At 44.4% G+C, this 22,714-nt stretch overlaps 2 protein-coding genes across 8 annotated transcripts in view; both read left to right on the top strand.

The window, feature by feature from the left end:
* SEPTIN8 (septin 8) overlaps positions 1 to 11,593 on the top strand; it is a 30,484-nt gene extending 18,891 nt beyond the window's left edge. For 3 of the 6 annotated variants that reach the window (XM_060177923.1, XM_060177914.1, XM_060177949.1), the window contains exon 10: positions 9,992 to 11,593. In XM_060177923.1, the coding sequence (XP_060033906.1) occupies positions 9,992 to 10,154 (163 nt within the window). In that variant the 3' untranslated portion in view covers positions 10,155 to 11,593. Of the gene's footprint in view, positions 1 to 2,914; positions 3,599 to 9,991 lie in introns of those variants that run through there. The other 3 variants (XM_016186796.2, XM_016186797.2, XM_060177942.1) reach the window with 2 other exon arrangements.
* Positions 11,594 to 20,480: 8,887 nt separating this feature from the next.
* The window catches only part of KIF3A (kinesin family member 3A), a 68,178-nt gene continuing 65,944 nt past the window's right edge, over positions 20,481 to 22,714 (top strand). For both annotated transcript variants that reach the window (XM_016186799.2, XM_060177820.1), the window contains exon 1: positions 20,481 to 20,628. In XM_016186799.2, coding sequence (XP_016042285.1) covers positions 20,623 to 20,628 — 6 coding nt within the window. In that variant the 5' untranslated portion in view covers positions 20,481 to 20,622. The remainder of the gene's footprint in view (positions 20,629 to 22,714) is intronic.

Below are 22,714 nucleotides of genomic sequence, written 5' to 3'. Positions count from 1 at the left end.
TTTTGATTCATTCCCGAAGTCCTGGGATTTCTGCTTGATCAGCTGTGGTACTCCCCCCTCAGTCTCTGAGGCAGTGAGAATGGGACCCATAGTGATGCTGTTTTCACTGACTGAAAACAGTGGAGACCTGGGCCTAGGCAGTACTTACCCCTAGACTTTGTGGTCACTGCTTGGATAAAAGAAGTGCAACCACTCCCTGCAGGGGCTCCGTGTGAATCTGTGGAGAGGGGCCACCCCTTAGTTGGAGGATAGAGTTGTTCCTGTGGAAAGTAGATTCAGAGGAGAGAGAAAGTGGGGCTGAGTTGGGGGGGGGGGGCTATGCAAAGAAACTCCAGTTTGAGCCCCCAGGTTCCCAGGTGGGGACCTGCAGGGAGGATTGCCTCACAGGTTGTGAAACAGGTCTGCAGGTGTCTATCTTTCTCTCCTCCTCTATGTCTTCTCTTCCTCTCTTGATTTCTCTCTGTCCTATCCAACAAAGACAACAATAATAACCACAACAATTATAAACAACAAAGGCAACAAAAGGGAAAAAATGGCCTCCAAGAGCAGTGGATTCATAGTATAGGCACTAACCCCCAGCAATAAACCTGGAGGCAAAATAAAATAAAATAAAATAAAATAAAGAAAGAGACAAAGTAGGGCTGAAGGACAAGGAGCTCCTGCCTCTAGCCTCCAGAAGTGCAATCAGCTTATTGGCCAGGTGGGGGCAACTCTGAGCCATTTCTTGGTGTTTTCATAGCCTGTTTCCACACTCTAAGGCTGGAGCCCAGATACCCTGGTTCCTGAGGACCTCCCACCCCCTACCCATTTTCATTCAGTGTCCCATACCACTTCACACTGTGGGGGGGACTCATGACCGCTACATCTCCTGCCCCTGGGCTATGTCAGGTGCATTCTTTCTCTTGCCAACCTAGAACTAAGCAGGTGTATCTATTATTCTTGGGCTTCATGGAATCCCATTTCCTCTTGCACTGTTTGGAAATGTGTGTTCCCAGGTATCTTTGTCTTTGGTGGCAGTGAAGCCTAGGCTTACTGTGCATACTTAGCTATAGCCCTGAGATTTGATACTTCTGGCATTAGCATCCTTCACCCATCAATTTTTATGTTCTGCAGCACACACACCCACACACTTAACACTGTCTTGGTTATTCTATCTCCTGCCGCATCACATATACAGACTCACATCACCTACTGGCACATGTGGCCCGACAACACACCTGCATGGAAGCACTGGTGTAGCTTGGGAAAATAAACTTAGAGCTTCTTCCTGGAGGAGGCTTGGGAAAAAGCTAGGCATTTAGAAATTCAGTGCCAGTAGTCATTCCTGAGACCTACCCTCTGCTTTAGGGCAGATTGTTCTCCTCTTCATATAGTCTGTCCTCCATCCTGATGACAGCTGGGCAGATGTCTCTGGGGAGGAGGACCTCAGCCCTCTGTTGCCTTCAGCCATGTGAATCTGCCACCCCACCCAAGCACATACACATTTTACATTTGCTTCCAGTGCTGCTCCCTTGTTTAGTTCTAGACTTGGTGAGTATAGGACTCTGTAATTGGAGCCTATGTGGGTATAGTGACTCAGACACCTTCTTGCTTTCTCCTAGAAAGGGGTATGTGGAACTGTGATCCAGGTGCTCTCTCTGTCTCTTTCTCTATTTCCTTTCTTGTTCTCTTTTAAAAAATATTTATTGACTTTTTTACTTATTTTTATAGACAGAGAGAAGGGGGGGTAGAGCGAGAGAGAGAAAGAGAGATACCTGCAGTACTGCTTCACCACTTGTGAAGTTTCCCGTCCTGCAGGTGGGGACCAGGAGCTTGAACTAGGGTCTTTGCTTACCATAATGTATGCACTCAACCCAATGCACCACTACTTGGTGGCCCCACCCCCCTACCCCCAGCCCTGCTGCCCATTTTTCTTTCTCTCTAAAAGCTACAAAATAAAAAAATGGGACTTGGAGGCTACTCAGTGGTATTGCTTACTGGGTTAATTTAATGGGGCTTCATAAAGGAAAGGTGGGGGAGTGGGGAGAGGGAAAGGAAAGCATAGATTCCCTTAGGAAACAGATGATATGGAAGTCACTCAGAAACTAAAGATGAGAAATTGTAACCAGATCAGGGTCTGAGGGTTACTTGGGGGTGGGGGTGGTGGGTAGAGGGTAGCACAAGTGGGTACTCTCAGGCTGGGAGCTAGTTTCTGGGTTCAGGTCTCCCTGCTTTTTAAAAAAAATTTATTTATTCATTTATTATTGGGTAGAGACAGAGAAACTGAGAAAGGAGGGAAAGATAGAGAGGGAAAGAGACAGAGAGACACCTACAGCCCTGCTTCACCACTCATGAAGCTTTCCCTCTATAGGTAGGGACCAGGGGCTTGAACCTGAGTCCTTGTGCACTTAACCAAGTGTGCCACCACCTGGCCCCCTCCCTGCTTTACTTATTTGGCCTGGGCAACAGGTCTCTTCTGTTTGCTGGACATGCCAGAAAGTTTTAGTCAGTTTGGCCTCTGGGAGAAAGATTCTTCTTCTCATGCTGACCTGGCAAAGCCCAGGAGTTGGGGAGATGGGATAGCTGAGAATACCCCTTCTTCCTGCCCTGGTTGAAGAGATGCGGTGCATTATGAGTGCACTTGGGGGAGGATGTTTTCCATGATGGTTTAGTTTAATGACTTTGATTGTCACTTGATTGAGTACTTATTCTTCACATTTTAATCCGTTTCTGCAAAATTACTTCCCAATCAGATCTTGACCCTCAACCCGGGACGCCACAAACTGAAGTGAATTCTCTGCTTTGCTCATCACACATGCCAAACTGACTACCCTTTCCCTGTGTCCATTGTGTTGTCTTTTGCTTTTGTTTAATTTGGTCTGCGTATCTTTTAATGTCCCTGTTTTGTTTTGTTTGTTTTATTTTTATTTTTCAGTTAACGCACGCACAGACTTACATGTCAAGAGCGGACTTTAGACTTTCATGTGTTAAGTTGCTTGATTTACACCTTGTGACCCTTCTCCCATAACATGGTGTAAGGATGGACTGGGAGCTGGTACAGACTCCAGTGTTTACAGCCTTGCTTTGTCCCCTGCCCCTGCCCCAGGTCACCCCAGGCCTGGTGTGTCACTCCTGTCTATGCAAACACAGTCAAAGCCATGATTGCTGGAATCCAAGACTGACGAGGTTTATTTTTTTCAGAGCCAGTGGCTGGTCTTCCATTTACAGTGTCACTATCCCTTGATGGAGCAGTTGTGTGCCACTTGTGAAGGCACCAGCCGGCGATGCTCGGCCTAATTATTCAGCTTCAAGATAGCACTTCGTGTGGTGCCCTAGGTGTGGCCTTTGCGGTCTGATGTATGTGCTGCAAATCTTGTCCAACTTCCCCTCTTTTTAATTTTTCTAACCTAGAGCTTGATTTCAACAATAACATTTAAAACATTCCTAAATTTTTATTTTGACATGAGCATAAAAAAATAATATCCTATCCCATTATTTTCATAAGTAACACAGATTTCCCTGATTTTTTAGAAACTAAAATACCTTTAAGCCTTTCTTATGTATAAAATGTCCCTATAATATATAGGGAGAGGTGGGTAATAAACATCCTGTAATGACAGTGTTTGGAATTTCTTTATGGATGAAAGTGGGACATCAACAAGACCATGTCCTTTCTCTCTCTCTCTCTCTCTCTCTTTTTTTTTTACTGTGAATGTAATGAAATAGCAGTCCAAAACCATTATCTGTGTGCCCCAGAGGTGCTACCTGTCAACAGGGACCAACTGTGTGTGTGTGTGTGTGTGTGTGTTAAGTGTTTGACTTCCAACTGATGTTTGCCCCCCCCAAAAAAAAAACAATCCTGCATATTCCAAATGTAAAGAATACTCAGCTGGAAAAGTATTTTGTTTTAAATCTCAATGTCATTGTTTCTTTTTTCTTTTCTTTTCTTTTTTTTTTTTTGTAACTGAGTTACAGAGCAAAGAGATGATGCCTGGTGTATGTGGACAATTTAAGAAAACACTACCAGCATTGCCCTTTTAGCAGCATTTTTTTTTTAAGCAGAAAACATTTAACGAAAATCCTGGTATCACTGATTCCCTCCCCCACTGCCCCCTCATTCCTTTTGTTTTGCAAACCATTGGGAGTATTAGAGTTGAAAACATGACCTGGTAACATGGGAGATGAAGACTGCGTAGATGACAGGAAGGATTCTACTTAATGAAGAACTATGCTGGGTACAGGCTGCCCAGAGTAACACTCAGGCCTGCCCTCAAGGAGGTCACAGTCTAGTGCACTTCCTAGATGGGAGACTAAGAAAGCTATGCTAATTGTTGGATTGCTACTTTGTTCTTCATATCCTCCATTGCTGTTTTCCCCTCTCTGCCACGGCCTGCTTTATTGACTTGCAGGATCAATTCTTGTCTCCTTGCTGCCCTTCTGAGACTTGTTCCATTAAAAGTGGCAGAGGTAAGAGCTGTGTGGCCCCACTAAGGCATGGCCTGGGAGTGGCAGCATTTGTCCATGAGGACACCAGGAGTGTATTGGTGATCCAACTATTATGTAACAACCAGGGGTGGACCTAGAGTTTGCAGTCTAGACATCTGAACTAATTATGGAAGTATTTGTCAAGAAATAGAGCATGAATATAAAATTAGGTACAGGGCCTTGGAGGAAACCCTGAAGATTAAACTTCATTAGTGTCACAGTGATCCACCTCTGTTGTGACTGGTAACCGATGCTTCAGCGTATCTAGAAAAGTAAATCAGTATCTCGAGGGCAGGTGTAAATTGTGAGTGCCTTGTCTTTCGGGTAATTATATGTCTAAAAGTGTATTCATATGACTTCTGTTGGCATATATCTTTCCAAAGGTGAAGCTCCATGACCCAGCAGATTCTCTTATTTACATAGGAAGCGAACCAGCTGGGGAGGCTGGAGTGGGCCAGTTCTGCCACCTGTCCACCTCAGCCTGCAGATCACATCCCAGATGGACTGGAAGTCAGAAAGGTAGCTGACTATCTACCTGTAGGCTCAGGGCTTTTCAGGGCTTCTGAAAACACCTCTCAGCATTGTGTTTCTGGGGTTTGAGCAGCCTCTATAGGTCCCATGGCTAAAGCAAGCCTCCTGCACTTTGTGTAGTTTATATTTGGAATTTCATCACTCTTAGCTAAAATTAAATTAGTATTAAATTAGCTAAAATTAAATTAGTATTTCATCACTCTTAGCTAAAATTAAATTAGTACAAAGCAGATTAAAAACTTGCCATTATTTAGCAAGTTAGCCCTCATGGAGTAGGATCCCTGTCAGCAGGGTCTGACTCACCCCTCCCTTTCTTCCTCAATATCACTTGTAGACACTATTAGGGCTGTCAGTGGGATCATGTTGGCACTTACTATCATGTCTTTCCTGCACCAGGTTGGTTTGGGTTGAATCACCATATAATTTATTATTGTCCTAACAGACTTTTGACAGTGAAAGGAAATGTTGTTACTAATTTGCCAGATCAAGGGGGCATAAGCCAGAACTGCCTTGGGCAAACTGGATGTATGGTCACCTTAGTTGTGGGTAACCTGAGTCTATGTGGTTTTTAATTGTGCAGACTGATTGCATATGTGTTTGTATATGTTTATGTGTGGGGACCCTGTTAAGTGGGGTCTTATTACTAGATCAGAGGCCCAAGGGGAGTGTGATTTGCTAGTGTATTATTGTGCTTTTCTAAAACTGCTTCACTTGTTAATTTGTTTACTCCTTCATTCATTGCCTGTTTTTGTTCTTTTTCATTCACTTTGTACTTTTTTTTCATTAAATTTTGCATTTATTTTGAGTTTTTGTCGTGTCTTTTTTGGGTCATTAGCTCTTTTGACTTAACAAGTTTCTTGGCCTATTAATCTGCTAAACTGTGGTAATATATAGCTTGTCTTTTCTGTGAACTGTGTGAGGTTGATCAGCTTCTGTAGGATTTTTAATAGTGATCATAGCAATTCTGTGACAGACTCTTGGATGAGCTTGGAGTGAAGGAAAGAGCCATAGTTTAGAAAGAGATGATGCAGCAGATGGCCCATGAATTCTTATTAACATAAGAGAGGGCAGCTTTCCCCCTTGAAGAGTTCACATCCTTATGGAAGTGACCTGACATGGGACAAATAGCATGTGAGTTCTTACTGTGCAGGCATTGTTCTGGCATATACTACATGCATTTATTCCTCTAACCTCATAATAACCCTATGGTCAGGTGCCATTCTTTTCATTTTATAAGCAAGGCACAGAGAAGCTAGTTGTGCAAGAATATATGGCTAATAAGTAAAGGAATTGGGATTTAAATTAGTAGTCTAGCCTTAATTCCTGAGCTATAGGTGCTCTTTATCAAGCCCATGTGATGACAGAAGAGCAGTGGAGATATGGTATCAGAGAGGGCAATCATGGCAATGGGATAGTAGACCTGGGATGGTTTATTGGGTGGGTTGCCCTGGATGGTAGGTATATTTTGTTGAAGAGAAGCATTCTGGTGGTTTCAGGAAACAGTAATAATGATGGCTCCATTTGTTGAGAAACTTTCTCTGCTGGACATCAGGCTAATCTCTGGAAAAACCAAAATAAGATATCCCAGCAGGGAGACTGATATTCCGGCAAAGAGATTGGTATGCAGACATCTGTACTGAAAGTACAGCCCATGGAGAGGCAAAGTCTTCAAGATTGAAAGGACAGGGATTCCCCCTCCCCCCACCCTGAGGGAAGAGGGGCTTGCCCAGTTGGGATAAGTAGTAACATTTGAGCAAGTTTAAGACAGGTCTATAATGTTCACTATCCATGCACTTCCCTTAGCCCATCTGCCTTCCATTCTGCATAGCATCTGCCTCTGAACCTTCTTCCATCTCCATTCTTACAACCATAGGCTGTCATTCCCTGCCCTTCTGTTGAGTAGGGAAAGAAAGATAAGTCATGCCAATATTTTGTGCCACCACTATGACCCCCAATCTCTGGTCAAAGATGAAACTTGAGTTCCCAACTTTAGGGGGAAAAATGTTAGAGGTGAGTAGCGTTGAACCTGGAACCTAAGGCAAACTTGAGCAACATTAAAAAAAGTTTTGCTGTAACAAGTAGTACCTTGGCATATAAGTTTGATTCCCCAAAGAAGGGTTGTTTTTGTGGGATGGAACTACAAGGCTGTCCTTTATTGCCAAAATGGGGCCCCAGGGCTACTTTCTTGCTCCAAGGGACTTGATAATTAGGGATTTGTAATCTAGGATCCCAGCTTACATACAGAACTACCTATTTAAGAAGTCCAGTTATCCAAAAATCTTCCTAAAGTCAGGCAGACTGAACTGATGTGGAGCTCAGGTTGAGTCTCTCATCCCACAACTCTGCCCACTCACAGTGGGAGGAAAGAGGCAGCAGGCAGTGGGCCTGCCAGCATCTTCATGTGTGTGGCTAGGATTCAGAAAGTTGTATTCCAAGTGTATTTGACTCCTGCAAGTCTAAATGAGTGGTATCTAAAACATATCAAATAAGATGCAGACAATGTTGAAAAGAACTAAAAGATGGTTTTATATACTTGTATAAGGTTTCTTATACAAGTTCCAACAGCAGATACATGTCAAGAAAAGGTAAGGACTGTGTTGACTTTCCAGTACAGTGTTACAATGTGTCTGGTCCTAGGTCGATGGACACCTAGTAGCAGCTCATACACCCATGGTTTAGCACATCTACAACAAACGGTCCGCAGTGGAGACACTTCACAAACCATCTAAAATGTGTGGCTCAGTCATTCATACTCCAGACACTGCTTACACAGCTCCAGCTGGCATCTCTACCAGCTGGGTGACAGTGCTTAGAGAATGGCTCCATAGTGTCACAGCTTCAGAGAGGCAGCTGGCTTCTTCCTCACAACCATGCTAGTCACCTCCTCTGCCTGGCAGCACAGTGGTTGGCACAGGGTTGGCCCCCAAGCCTGCTCATCTTAACACAAAGGCTCTCAGAACTGCACCTCTCCATCACAGGGGCCATCTTGTAATAACGTTCTCTAGTGTCACAGTTCTTCCAGTTAAACTAATAAACTACTTTGTGTAAGCATTTCAAAGGAAAAATGTGTGTAGGGCTTGATCAAATTAGTGTACATTAAAATAAAGCTTACTTTATTATTTAATTATGTTTATTGCCATCAAGGTAATCACCAGGGCTCGGTGTTGGCACTATGAATCCACCACTCTTGGCAGCCACCCCCCTTCTTTTTTTCCTACTTCATTTGCTAGGACAGAGAGAAATTAAGAAGGGAGGGGAAGATAGGGGGAAAACACCTACAGATCTGCTTCAGCACTTGTGAAGCTTCCCCCTTGTGGGTGGGAAGTGAGAGATCAAACCCAGGTCCTTGCACATGGTACTGTGTGCACTTAACTGCATATATAATCACCTGGCCCCTTAAAGCTTACTTACTATATAATCAGCCCTTGTGAAGAGAAGAATAAGCCATGTTTAAGTCAGGGTGAAGGTATCTGGAGAGATTGTCCCAGTTTTTCAGCAGCAGGCAGGGAGGGTTGTTGGCTTTTTATTGTTTTGTTATTGTTATTATTGTTTTGTACCCTAGGGCTTCATGCCTGCATGATTCTGCTACTCCACAAGGATAATTTTTTCTTCTCAGAGATACCATTAGCAGTGCTTCTCTGCTGTGAAGCCCCCCCTGTGCAGGTGTTCCCATGTGGTGACTGGGGACTCAAACCTGGGTCTTTGTGTATGATAAAGTGTATACTCTACCAGGTGAGCTATCTCCCAACCCCCAGGGTTACTGGGTCTTTAAATGATCTACATGTATGTGTATGACCTAGGAACCTGGCCAGCTCTAGTGGATAGAACAGCAGGAACTGCTGAGTCAGAATCAGCCCAGCCCTGAGCAAGGCCCTGCTCTGGTCTCATACTCAGCTCTCTTAGTGGTCATTACCAGCAGTTGGTGAAGAAGGGAAAACCAAACAGTAGCATGAGTATTCGCTTTCCCTAGTTTCAGGGCTAAGAGAAAGAGAGGAAGGCAGGCTTGGGGGGTTGTTATACTCTTACTTCTAATGGCCCTGACATGTCTCCCCACCCTACCCTCCTTAATTTTTCTAAGACTTTTTTTTTTTTATTGCTCCTTTGGGGCCATCTTCCTTTTTGTTTGTTTCAGAATTCATAAAGCCTTGAATTTTGAGGAATCTAAGCAAGAAGAGGTCTCCATTATTCTCTTGGGTCCTGGGGTAGAGGGGTAAAACTGGCAGGTAAAACAAGAAGTTGACTGTGTGAGAGGACAACTATAAATTTTCTCAGCTGCTACTTCACAAGGTTTTGCAGCAGCTAAAATAAAATGCTTAATACTCACCTGTACTTAAAAAAAAAGAGAGCACTCATCTTTGAAGCAAAAAATCATCTTATATAGTGAGGAGTGAGGGACTGAGTGCTAGAATATTAGCATGGTAACTTTACTAGTATAGTATATATTAGCATAGTAACTTTATTAGCATAGTAATATTAGCATAGTAACTTCATCCAAGTCTAACCACTCAACACAAGAGCATTAACCATACCATCTCAGGTATGTCCGTCGCCAAGCTCAGTAAAACTGCCATCGGCCTAACTATGCATCCCATCCTCCACATCCATCTGGAGGGATTCTGATCCCCTGTGTCTACCTCATGATACCCCAGTGCTTGCTGTAGAGGGTGAGGGTCTGAAACTTACACTCCCCACTATTAAGCTGAAATCTGCTTCCTCCCATCTTCTTGGCTACTAGGACGTCCATGGAACGTCTCTCTCACTGTGGCTCAACTGCCCCTGATTCAATTTGTTCTGTGAAGGGAACATATGTCCTAGAGTGTATGACAAATATGGATAGTTTAGCACTTTGGCACACTATTAAGAGTAACTACCACCTCCTAGGGCCAATGAGGGTCCTGGGTACCCTTTTGGGGGGTGGGCAGAGAGTGTCTGCTAAAGGGGCAACACAGGGCCTGGTTGCAGCAAAGTTGATATCTACCTGTGCTTTCTTTACCAGATCAGATATAGGAGTACACCAGTCGGGCATGAGCCTCTCCAACTCTAAGGTGATGATGACCAAGGCCAGTGTGGAGCCCTTGAACTGCAGCAGCTGGTGGCCCGCCATACAGTGCTGCAGCTGCCTGGTCAGGGACGCGACGTGGCGGGAAGGATTCCTCTGAGGCAGCAGCTCTTTCACTTGGGGCCAGCCCAGAACCACCATGGTGTGGAACTGGAGACAGTGGTTTTTAAAGTTAGAACAGAAAGCCCCGTCCTTTTCATATATCAATGACCAAAAGTGCAAACAATTTATACTTCCATCAGGGATCATTAAATGTTGCCCAATATTTTCCATTCCCATTCATGGCCCTACAAGGGGCTGGAGGCTTAATGCTCATTCTGCAGCCATGCTGAGTTTCAACTTTTGACTAGAAAGCAGTCTGCTTTGTGACATGATCATTGTGAGCCTGAAGTACCTAGGTCACAATGTTTCTATTCTGAAAAAATATATATAGATGCATATACCATTCAAGATTTAGGCAGAAAAGTCACTTGTATCTAATAGACATGACAGAAACTCTGCAGCTTGGCAACAGTGACCAGTTTTCTTTTTTTTTTATTATTTTTATTTTTTTTATTTAAGAAAGGATTAATTAACAAAACCATAGGGTAGGAGGGGTACAACTCCACACAATTCCCACCACCCAATCTCCATATCCCACCCCCTCCCCTGATAGCTTTCCCATTCTCTAGCCCTCTGGGAGCATGGACCCAGGGTCATTGAGGGTTGCAGAAGGTAGAAGGTCTGGCTTCTGTAATTGCTTCCCCACTGAACATGGGCGTTGACTGGTCGGACCAGTTTTCATAATGAAACAGTTCTTAGTGATTAATCTTCATGCTTCATAAGAGACCAAAACCCCACATGACATTTCTCCATTGCATAATTTTGCCTTACTAACAGATTCATATCCTCAAGGATGACCATCATTCCCTAACTAAAATGATTACAGACTAATAAGATATTTTAAGTGCCAGATCAATATGGTCTAAAGCCTCAATAAGGATTGTGTGTAAGTGAATAAAGACAGCTAAGTGAATGTGTGTAAAGTGTAGAGAAAGCAGATAGCTTTTTATGTACAGTATTCATAGAATGGAAAGTTACATATTTTTGCAGTGTGTATTTAAGAGAAACTCACCATGATAGTGCCGTCTAAAAATCCTTGTAAAGTTAATTTAATGTCCTTTAGAAATGGGAGTCTGATGGAACTGTGTTGGACTGAAGATACATTTTCATTCTCCCATATTATTGTGAACCTTGTGGGTTGCCTCACTGTGGTGCATGTGGAAGGATGTGTGCACGTCTGTGCTTAGTCATCCTATGTTGTGAACAGCTGTTCCAAAGGCACGAATGAGTCTAGGGTAGGCTCTGCAAACTCCTCGTACTTACTATAGTCAAGAAGTCAATCAGTGTCCTGATACAGAGGTCCCAGTGCGCTTTGTCCAAAATAGCCACCTCCATCCTCAGCAGCTCATTCGGGGTATAACTTGAGCCATAGTGCTTTATGAAGTCTTTTGCGTGTGGAATTACCTGTAAAATGAAAATAAAGAGGCTAATGCCCTATATCATGTCATGGTAGCTTTTCTTATCCATGGGAACTGGGGATTCCTGACTTTAGTATGGTGGTCTTTTAGTAATCTGCCACAGACAATGCTTTTGAAAGAAAAAAACAAAACAAACAAAAACCAGATTTGGGTTATCTGTCAAGTCTTTAGGTTGTCCTAACAATGTACACTGAATGCCACATTGTCAGCCTCTGCAAGCAACTCTTGATCTCCAACTGCACACTTGTTCATTTGAAGATTGGACTGTGCCATCTCTCCTGCTCAGCAGCAAGAACTCGACCCCAAATTTACAAAAACTTCGTGCTTTGTCCATTTCTGTTTCCCCTCATTACCACTGTTATGTGTCAGGGAGAAAAAGAATGTTTGAAAACTTCTTGGTTTGGAAAACAGTAGCTGCAAACACATTCCCTTCAGTCTTGATTAGGAAAACTATCTTTTCCCCAGAAGGTACTAATAAGGTTTGTTGATAAGTAAACAGTCAAGTACCAAGTGCATTAAATCCTATAGGGTGTTCTTTATTTGATTTGATTTGATTTTTATTTGATTTTTTGTCATCACCAAGGCTTCACTGCTCTGGGATGACTTTTTCAGTGGAAGAGAGACAGGTGGGAGGAGAGGGAGAGAGAAAGAGAAAAAGAGAGAGGTCACAGCTCCAAAGTTTCTTCCAGTTCTTCCAAACTTGTCCTTTTTAATCTTTCTTTCTTTCTTTCTTTCTTTCTTTCTTTCTTTCTTTCTTTCTTTCTCTCCTTTTTATCAAAGCCCTGCTCTAAAGCCTCAGGCATGAATATTTTTATGATATAACTACTATGCTATCTCCCCAGTTCTTTTCTACCTTTAAAAAAATATAAAGATTATTATTATAGCAATAATAAAAAACAACAAGGGCAACACAAGATAAAATAAATAAATAAATAAGTAAAAAAGCATGAGTGAAAATATTATGTAGAACTTCTTGAGGGTTCAATGTTTCTTTGCCACCATCCAAGAAATAAAATTTAAAAAAATAAAAAAACCTATTATTATTATAACCCCTAGGAATGCCAGAAAGGTCATTTACTTGATTTTTAGTTGAACTTGGGGGTACAGATTATATTGTAATAGTCAATGGTAAAAGTATGTTTTAAAGGTATGAAATTGGACACAAGAGGCTTTCAGTCCCCTTAGGTTCTGAGATCAGTTCAAGGAGGCCATGAAGAAATGGTTCCTCTCTTCCCCAAGGAGGAGAGGTTGGAGGGAGAGTGGGAGGGTTTGGAAGGGTAGTTGAGAGAATCTTCTGGAATCACAGGGATGCTGAAGCCTGAGCAAGTCTAGAAAACTTGTGTGTGGGGGGGGTCTCCTTTCTTCTCTGTACATACCCTCCCTGCTGCTTTCAGAAAAGAGTCCCAGAGTGCCTGTCTCATTAGTATCCAAGTCATTAAGTCTCAAAGAACTTCGTTAGGTGTAGGTTCTGGAGGTGATAAGTAAGCCACATTATTTGGCACCCCCAAATAATGAAGTAAGAACTGGCATCAACCGGTGAGGCAAGATGTATTTGCCATGAGGTCATGTATTAGTAAGAACTAATGTATTAGTATGAACTAATGTATTAGTATGAACTAATGTAAGAACTAATGTAAGAACTAATTAGTATGAACTAATGTAAGAACTAATGTATTAGTAAGAACTAATGTATTAGTATGAACTAATGTAAGGTCATGTATTAGTAAGAACTGGCATCAACCCGTGAGGCAAGATGTATTTGCCATGAGGTCAGGCCTCTGGGTTTGCAGGGCCAGTAGAATCCAGCTGTTCTGATTCCCACTTGTGGGGAGGGACACAGAGTCTGATAAACTAAGGGAGGAACAACAGGTCCTTGGGAAGGTATGACTTTCCACAATGTCTAACAGAACTTTCAGGAACCTCAAGTGCTATGGTGTTACACCACTAGACGTCAAAGGCTGCCTAGAGCGGACTTCCTCATCCTTGTAAACATTTACAGAGTCTCAAGGAAGTACTTGTGACAAATTCAATTAACCACTTTTACCTGCACTATGAATCAAACACATTGAGTAGAATATGTATTTTAGAAAGAAACTATAAAATATCTATTGTTTTTTTCATTTATAAAAGCAAGTTCCTATAGCCTGAGAAGTGGTGCAGTGGGTAAAGCACTGGACTCAAAAGCATGAGTTCCTGAATTTGAATCCTGGATGTAAGGGTTATCTGGTTATGACACCTGTCACCCCATTGATCAGCAGGGTTGATTGGGCTGATCTGGCTGGCTCGGGGGTGACCCGTTCTTCCCTCGCTGCTCCATGTAAGTTCCTCCCAAAGCTGCGTGTGCTTGGCTGAAGAGGACAACCTTCCTGGTCTTCAGTTGAAGGTATACAAGTAGCTGCACTCCCCTGCTAGAACCTCCAGACTAGCTCTCAAGGTCCTGAGTTTGAATCCGGACATCACATGTGCCAAAGTGACACTCTGGCTCTCTCTCTCATAAATAAATAAAACTTAAAAAAATATTAATTAATTAATTAAATTAATTTATTTATTGCATAAAGACAGCCAGAAATCAAGAGGGAAGGTTGGGATAGAGAGGAAGAGAGATAGAGAGACACCTGCAGCACTGCTTCACCACACATGAAGCTTTCCTCCTGTAGGTAGGGACCGGGGACTCGAATCTTGTTCCTTGCACATTGTAACATGTGCACTCAACCAGGTGCACCACCACCTGGCCTCCAAATAAATAAATCTTAAAGGGGGTGTGGAAGTGGTGGGTGGTGGCAAACTTGGTAGAGGGCACACATTACTATGTGCAAGGATCTGGATTTAAACCTCTGGTCCACATCTCTTTCTCTCTCTAACTTTTCTCTCAGTTTATCTGTCTCTATTTAAAAAAAAATAGATAGCCACCAAGAGGGGTGGATTCTTTGTGTAGGCATTGAGCCCCAGTGATAACCCTTGCAGCAAAAAACATATACTAATAACAGTATCAAACAAAAAACTTCTCACAAAATAGTTCATTTGGATAGTGTGCTCTTTTGCCATGTATGTGAGCCAGGTTCAGATCCCACCTCATTAAAGGAAGGTTCAGTGTTGTGGTCTCTTTCACGCTCTCTGCCTCTCTGTCAACAAACAAACAAATGAAAATAAAGGACAAGCTCTCCTGCAAGCCTTATTCCCCCACAAGAAATTTCATGCTCCCCCTTCTCTCTTTATTCCAGGTACAGGGTGAGAAACAAAGAGGGAGAGAGATACCAAAGCAGGGCTTCACCACTGAAAGAAAGCTTCCCTTTTGTGTAATGCTCCCATGTGGTTGGTGGCCAGGGGCTCAAACCTGCGTCTTCATTTATGGCAATGTGTCTGCTCTTCCAAGTGAGCCATCTTTCAGTCACTGCCATCTTGAGATTTGATTCATGAAAATGTTTCTGGCTTCAGAAACAAGGATGGAGAGTCCCTTGTTAGTGCGCCTTCTCAGAGAACACAGCCCCAGCTGGGTCTCAGGACATGGTAGCCAGGTCCCAACAAGCACACCACGCCTCATCACACAGAAGTCTTTCCCCCAGTCTGTGCTGTCATGCTCTCTAGGCCCACCGCTGAGGGCCACCCATCACTGAGCCAGCCAGGCACACAGGGAGGTTGGGGACAGGCCCCAGTGGCACTGTGACCAGGTGGAACAAGTGATTGAATGAGCCCTGGGTTGAACATCTGGGATAGCAATGGGAACCAAGAACTAGTGTCCCCTCTCACCATCTGTCACCATCCCTCAGAGGCTTCCCTACTTTTCCTGAAACCAGGAGGCAGCCAAGGAGATGAGAGCCAGGTCAAAAGTGGCACTGGAGGATGGGTCAGAGCCTCAGGAATGAAAGTCATTTGCATAACCAATATGCTATTTCGTTAGGCTGGCCACTATGTTTACCTGTAAAATAGTTATTTCACTTCTTAAAATTCAAGTGAATAGTAGTATTTAATTTCAGAAGATCATTTAAAATATTTACTTATTTATTCATTTATTCTCTCTCCCTTGTTTCCAGGGTTATTGCTGGGGCTAGGTACCCGCACTGCTTGTGGTGGCCATTTTTTCCATTTCTGTTGTTATTGTTGTTGTTGGATAGGACAGAGAGAAACTGAGAGAGGAGGGGAAGATAGAGAGGGGGAGAGAAAGACACCTGCAGACCTGCTTCACCACTTGTGAAGCAATCCCCTTGCAGGTAGGGAGTCAGGGGCTAGAACCGGGACCATTGTGCTGGTCCTTGGGCTTCAAACCATGTGTGCTTAACCCAGTGCACCACTACCTGGTCCCCCATATTTATTTATTTATTTATTTATTTATTTATTTATTTATTTATTTTACCATAGCACTCTCAGCTCTGGTTTATGGTGGTGTGGGTGATTGGACCTGGGGCTTCAGATGACAGTTTTTTGTTTTTTTTGCATAACCACTATGTGGCCCAACTTTTTTTTTTTTTTTAACTTTATTTGTTTATTAGGAATTGGGGAAAAAAGAACCAGAAGATCACTCTGATGAATGTAATTTCAGTAATGGAACTCAGGACCTCATTTTTTAGAGTCTAATGCTGCACCACCTCCCAGGATAATATTTTTCATTTAAAAGATTATTACCTCTATTTATTTATTGAATAGAGACAGCCAGAAATTGAAAGGGAAGGGGGTAACAGAGAGGGAGAGAGACATAGAGACACATGCAACACTGCCTCACCACTTGCAAAGCTTTCTCTCTGCAGGTGGGGGCCAGGAGCTCAAACCTGTGTCCTTCAGCACTGTAACATGTGTGTTCAACCAGTTGTGCCACCCCCAGCCCTTATTTTTCTTTTTTTTTTTAGCCTTGGCTGAAGACAGATGACACTGTTTTTTTAAATATTTTTTATTACCTTTTGTTGCCCTTGTTGTTTTATTGTTGTAGTTATTGTTGTTGATGTCATCGTTGTTGGATAGGACAGAGAGAAATGGAGAGAGGAGGGAGGGCAGAAAGGATGAGAGAAAGATAGACACCTGCAGAGCTGCTTCACCACTTGTGAAGCGACTCCCCTGCAGGTAAGGAGAGGGGGGTTCAAACTGGGATTTTTCATTTTTAATGGGTTATTGCTGGGGCTCCATGCCTGCACTATGAATTCACACTTCCTGCAGCCATGGGGAACTGGGGGCTTGAACCGGGATCCATGCACAGGTCTTTGCACTTCGTACTAAGTACACTTAACCCGGTATGCTACCAGCCACCCTCCCCAGGTGAGCTGTCTCATTGAGATTATTATAATCATCATCATCATTATAAATTCCAGAAGTGTCACTGGCTTCACTGTGCCCAGAGTCCATTTTTCCCCTCTTCTCTTTTTGATATCTTTTTTGCTATTGTTTTTGTTGCTGTTGGTAGAGGTGAGAGAGAGAGAGAGATAAATAATAGATAGATAAATAGATAGATAGACAGAAGGCAGACATTTCACTATTAGGTCACCCCATCAGCTGGGGCCCTATTCGGGGAGTCCTGAGATTCACAAACAGACATGATGGGCCTAGACCTTGAATAAATCCTTCTCTCCATTGTTATCGGTCATTCCTATCAGGAACAACCCAATAGACCCCTTTGTGGACCCCCATATGACCTTGCCCTCAATTTGGATCAACAATGGTAGAGAATGTTCCATCCTCTGAAGGGAGGCTGGACAATATACTCTATGCTACACCTGAGGAAGATGGGTCCTGATATTGGGGCAGCTTGGAATGTTCCTACGTATGACCACAGAATGTGAGCTAAGATCTACAGGGATGCAGAGGTCACATAGGTTCCTAAGCTGAATATGGGCCCCAGATCACATCAAATCAATGGGGTTTACAGTCAGCAATATTTGTACACCTTTCCCATATTTGGGAGCTACTCTCTTCCCTGATGCAGCTTTCTGGTCCTTCTGCCAGCCATGCCATCACCTCCCCAGACAATAATTAGGATCCACCTGCATATCAGATTTCAGGCTCAGGCAAAAACCAAAAAAACAAAACAAAACAAAACTAGTATAGTCACAGGCCCTTTGGAATATAACTAAAATATGTCTACTAGCTATCTACAGAAGGGAGGACCCCCCAACTCTTCACCTGCACTATTCCAGCCTTTAGGTCCATGGTTGGTCAATAATTGGTTTGGCTTTATATGTTAACTCTATTTTCAACCACCAGGTTCCAGATGCTAGCAAGATGCCAATCAGACTTCCCTGGACTGGCAATCCCACCAATGTGTCCTGGAGCTCTGATTCCCCAGAGCCTTTCCCCACTGGAGAAAGAGAAAGACAGGCTGGGAGTATGGATTGACTTGTCAAAGCCCATGTTCAGTGAAGAAGCAATTACAGAAGTCAGACCTTCAACCTTCTGCATCCCACAATGACCTTGGGTCCATACTCCCAGAGAGATAAATAGGAAAGTTATCAGGGGAGGAGATGGGATACAGAGTTCTGGTGGTGGGAATTGTGCGAAGCTGTACCCCTCTTATCCTATGGTTTAGTCAATGTTTCCTTTTTATAAATAAAAAATTAAATAAAAAAAAGAAGACAGACATTTGTAGCACTGATCCTGAAGCTTCCCCACCTGGGGACTAGGGGCTTAAACCTGAGTGCTTACATGTGGTAATGTGTGTTCCACTCATAATTCCTTTCTATAATTTTTAATACTTATTTTATTTATAACATGAGAGTTTCACAACACACACACACATACACACACATACACACACACACACACACACACACACACACACACACACACACACACACACACTGTACCAGAGAACCATTCCAGTATATGCATTACTGGGAACCAAACCAAACAAACAGCTCTAGACATTAAATTTTAATACTTTACCAGGAAGTTACAGTCATAGTCACAAGGTATTTTACTTTTATTATTAAAAAAACATTTATTTATGAGACAGAGAGAGAAGTGAAGAGAAGAGGGGAGAGGAGAGGAGAGAAGGAAAAGAGAGGAGAGAAGAGGAGAAGCAAGGAGAGGAGAGGAGAGGAGAGGGAAAAAGAGAAGGGGGTATATGGCTATAGTTTTGTCCTGAACACTTGTTGGAATCTGTTGTGATGAGAGAAGTTTGAGAGGGAGTTTGTTTGATTATTTATTTTTGACACTTAGTGGATTTGATAGCATTGATACTAGTTGAGTGTGAGGATCATGATTTCAATAATGGGGGGACAGTGGTGGTGTATTGAGTAGACCACATATGTTATCATGTATAAAAAGTCGGGTTCAATCCCCAGTGCTTACGTGTGTGTGTGTGTATGTGTGTGTGTACTCCAAAAGTGGTGAAGTAGTGTTTCAGGTATCTCTCTTTCTCCCTATCTTTCCCTCACCTTTCAATCCCTGCCCCAAAGCAACAACAAATGTTTCAATGTTGGATATAATAAAGACTTGAGATGTGGGGTCAGGTGATGGCGCACTTGGTTGAGTGCACATGTTACAATGTGCAAGGACCTGAGTTTAAGACCCTGACCCCTGCCTGCAGGGGGAAAGCTTTACCAGTGGTGAAGCAGTGTTGCAGGTGTGTCTTTTTGTCCCTTTCCCTCTCTATCTCCCCCTTCCTTTCAATTTCTGGCTGTCTCTATTAAGTAAAGAAAGATAATAAAATATTAAAAAATAAAGACTTGAGATGCTGATTACATATCCAACACAGTGATCTTCAGGGGGAAGAAGTCCAGATATGGAAGAGGATACATCTTTTGCTTTTCAAAGACGTTTACTGAAAACTTATCCTATGCCAGGTCTATTCTAGGTTCTAGTCTAAATTCTGAAGATAGTTGTGAGAATACTGACAAACCTGCTCATGACCTGAGTTTAGTAGTATGTGTAGTCCTTTTTTTTTCTTTCCCCTCCAGTGGCTGGAGCCCGGTGCTGGCACTACGAATCCACCCTCTTGGTGGACATTTTTTCCTTTCTTAATTTTTTAAAATTTATTCTCTTTATTTATTGTATAGAGACCGTCAGAAACTGAGAGGAAGGAAGAGACAGAGGGGAGAGATAGAGAGACATCCGCAGCACTGCTTTACCACTTGTGAAACTTTACCCCTGCAAGTGGGGACCAGGGGCCTGAACCCAGGCCCTTGCATTGTAACATGTGCACTCAACCAGGTGCACCACCACCTGGCCCCTTCTTTTTTTTTTCTCCTTTTTTCTTTTTCTTCTACTGTATTCGATAGGACAGAGAGAAGTTGAGAGAGGAGGGGTAGAGAGGGAAAGAAAAGTAAGACATTTGCAGACCTGCTTCAGTGCTTGTGAAGCATCCCTACTGCAGGTGGGGAGCAGGGGCTCGAACCAGAGTTATTTCACACGTCCTTCTGCATAGCACTATGCATGCTTAACTGGGTGCACCACTGCCAGGCTGCCATGTGCGTAGTCTTCAGCCCTCTGATGGGACACAGCGCAGTATAGCTACTTTTAAAAAATGCATGTACGCATTTAGTTATGTATTTATTTATTGGAGAGGGACAGTGGGAAATTGGAAGGGAAGGGGGGTTAAGAAACACCTGCAGCGCTGCTTCCCTCCTGCAGATGGGGACTGGGAGCTTGCACATTGCAATGTATGTGCTTTACCAGATGCACCACCTCCCAGCCCCTCAATTGCTGTTTTATTATTGTTGTTATTTTACTTTTAATACTCCAAGTACTGCAGATCTAAGGGCGCCTCCTTCTCCAAATTTAGTGGGAACCGGTTAAGCGAGAATTCTGGGCCTCTGCGGGGTCTAGTCCCAAAGCAGCAGTGTCAGCACCGCGCAGGCGCGTTCTCCAAACGGCGTCCTAGGAGACCGACTCGGGCAGCCTACGCGCAGGCGTACTTCAGGAAGGGCGAGGAAGCTGGAGACCAAGGGATGGGGCGGGGCGAGCTCGGAATGCGCGTGCGCACAGCGCGCCCTCGTCCGAGGAACCGCAGTCTCTGGAGCGTCGAGGCGGTGTTTCGGTCGCCGCCGACCCACCGCTCCCGCCAACCCGGCGTCGTTGGGCTGCACCCAGGGCGGGCACGGCCGCCGGTCACGGGAAGGAGCCAAAATGCCGGTGAGGAGAGTCGCTCACCTTGGCGGTGGCTCATCCCAGCGGCCAGGCTCGGGGGCGCGGTCGTTGCCATGGAGGCGTGGAGCGGGCGGGCGCCGGGAAGGGGCGGCCCGCGGACCCGGGGGGTCGGAGGTGGGGTGGGGTGTGTGGCCGGGGCCCGCGGGGGTGCTGCCGGTCCCGGGAGCAAGCCGGGTCGGGCCCTGAGTTCGCGGTGCTCGCTGCATCCCGCAGGGCCTGCGAGGGGGGGATGCACGCTGGTTGCCTGTCCGCCCACCGGGAGCGGCCGGGGGGGGGGGGCGCTGCACCCTGGGTGGCCTTGACACCGCCGCAGAGCGGGGCGGGGGGGCTGCCTGCTCTTGCTCTGGGTACCCCGATTCAGGCTGTCTGTCATTCCTGTGCGGGCGCTTTCTGCTGACAGCAGGATATACAGCCCGTCGGTGTCTTTGTGTGTGCAGGGTATGGGCTCCGCCTGCAGGATTTCTCTGGGTGTAGTCGGGGCAGTTTGGTGAGGGGGCCACTGTGTAAGTATGGGGGGATGTCCTGGGGTCATGGAAGACACTCGAGCCTGTGGCTGGGTATTTATTGATTGCTAGGCCCTGGACAGTGATTCAGTCTTTTCAGGCTTAGTTCTCCCATAATTCATTCATTCTCCCCCTGTGTCTGTGTCTCTGTCCCAGTCTCTCTCTTTCTCTGTTGTCATCATCCGGGCTTCACTGCTCAGGACTGACTTTTCCAAATAGAGACAGAGATATAGAGAGAGGGAAAGACACCGCAGCCCCAAGGCTTCCTCCAATGCGGTGGGGGCCAGGCTGGCCATGCATGGGCACAGGAAGCGGCACTATTCTGGTGAACTATTTTGCCAGCCCTCACATAATTAAACTTTTCCCCACGGGGTTGCTAATCAGATGAGATAAAATTAGCGCATGGGAGACTTGAAGGGGCAGTGTTTGACATTTAATATTAAATGCTTACTCTTCCTTGTGAGCTTAGCAATTCACTCAGCAAATTCTGGGCACCAATGACATATTGACACTGGAGGTTCAGTTTTAAGCAAAGACAGTGTGGTGTTGGTGGTAGTGGTTCTTCTCCTCCTCAGCTTTATTTATTTATTTATTTATGCCTCCAGGGTTATTACTGGGGCTGGGTGCCTGCATCACGAATCCACTGTTCCTGGAGGCTATTTTTTTCCCTTTTTGTTGCCCTGCTTGTTTTATCGTTGTTGTAGTTATTATTATTGCTATTGTTTATGTCATTGTTGGATAGGACAGAGAGAAATGGAGAGAGGAGGGGAAGACAGAGAGGGGGAGAGAAAAATAGACACCTGCAGACCTGCTTCACCGCCTGTGAAGCGACTCCCCTGCAGGTGGGGAGCGGGAGGCTCGAACCGGGATCCTTCTGCTGGTCCTTGCACTTTGCACCACGTGTGCTTAACCCGCTGTGCTACTGCCGGACCCTTTATTTATTTATTTATACAAAACAGAGACAAACAGAGCATCATTCTGGCATATTGAACTTGGGACTTGATGCTTCCGAGTCTAATGAGTCTAATACTGTACTTAGTGCTCCACCTTCCAGGCCTCAGCCAGTTCTTGAACTTAAGAAGAGGGACGCTTGCCTTCTGGGTCAGAGGTAAAGGCCAGGCATATTTACTGTAACAAAACACTTAACATTATTGAATAAAGTGAGTGGGTTGCACACAGTAGATAGAAGTAACTTGGGGGCAGGGCAGTAGCACAGTGGGTTAAGTGCAAGTGGTGCCTAGTGCAAGGACCAGCGTTAGGATCCCGGGCAGAGCCCCAGGTTCCCCACCTGCAGAGGGAAACTTCACAGGCAGTGAAGCAGGTCTGCAGGTGTCTATCTTTCTCTCCTCCTCTATCTTACCCTCCTCTCTCGATTTCTCTCTGTCCTATCCAACAGCAATGGTAACAATAACAACAACAACAACTATAAACAACAAGAGCAACAAAAGGGGAAAAATGGCCTCCAGGAGCAGTGGATTTGTAGTGCAGGCACCGAGTCCTAGCAATAACCATGGAAGGGGAAAATCTTTTTTTTTTTTTTTTCTTGGTGAATTGTAAAGTGCTCCTAT

This window comes from Erinaceus europaeus, chromosome 2, assembly GCF_950295315.1.
Source record: "Erinaceus europaeus chromosome 2, mEriEur2.1, whole genome shotgun sequence".
In the NCBI taxonomy this organism is placed as follows: Eukaryota; Metazoa; Chordata; class Mammalia; order Eulipotyphla; family Erinaceidae; genus Erinaceus; species Erinaceus europaeus.
The sequence above is the reverse complement of the archived record's forward strand: the minus strand, read 5'-3'. Positions and strand labels throughout refer to the sequence as shown.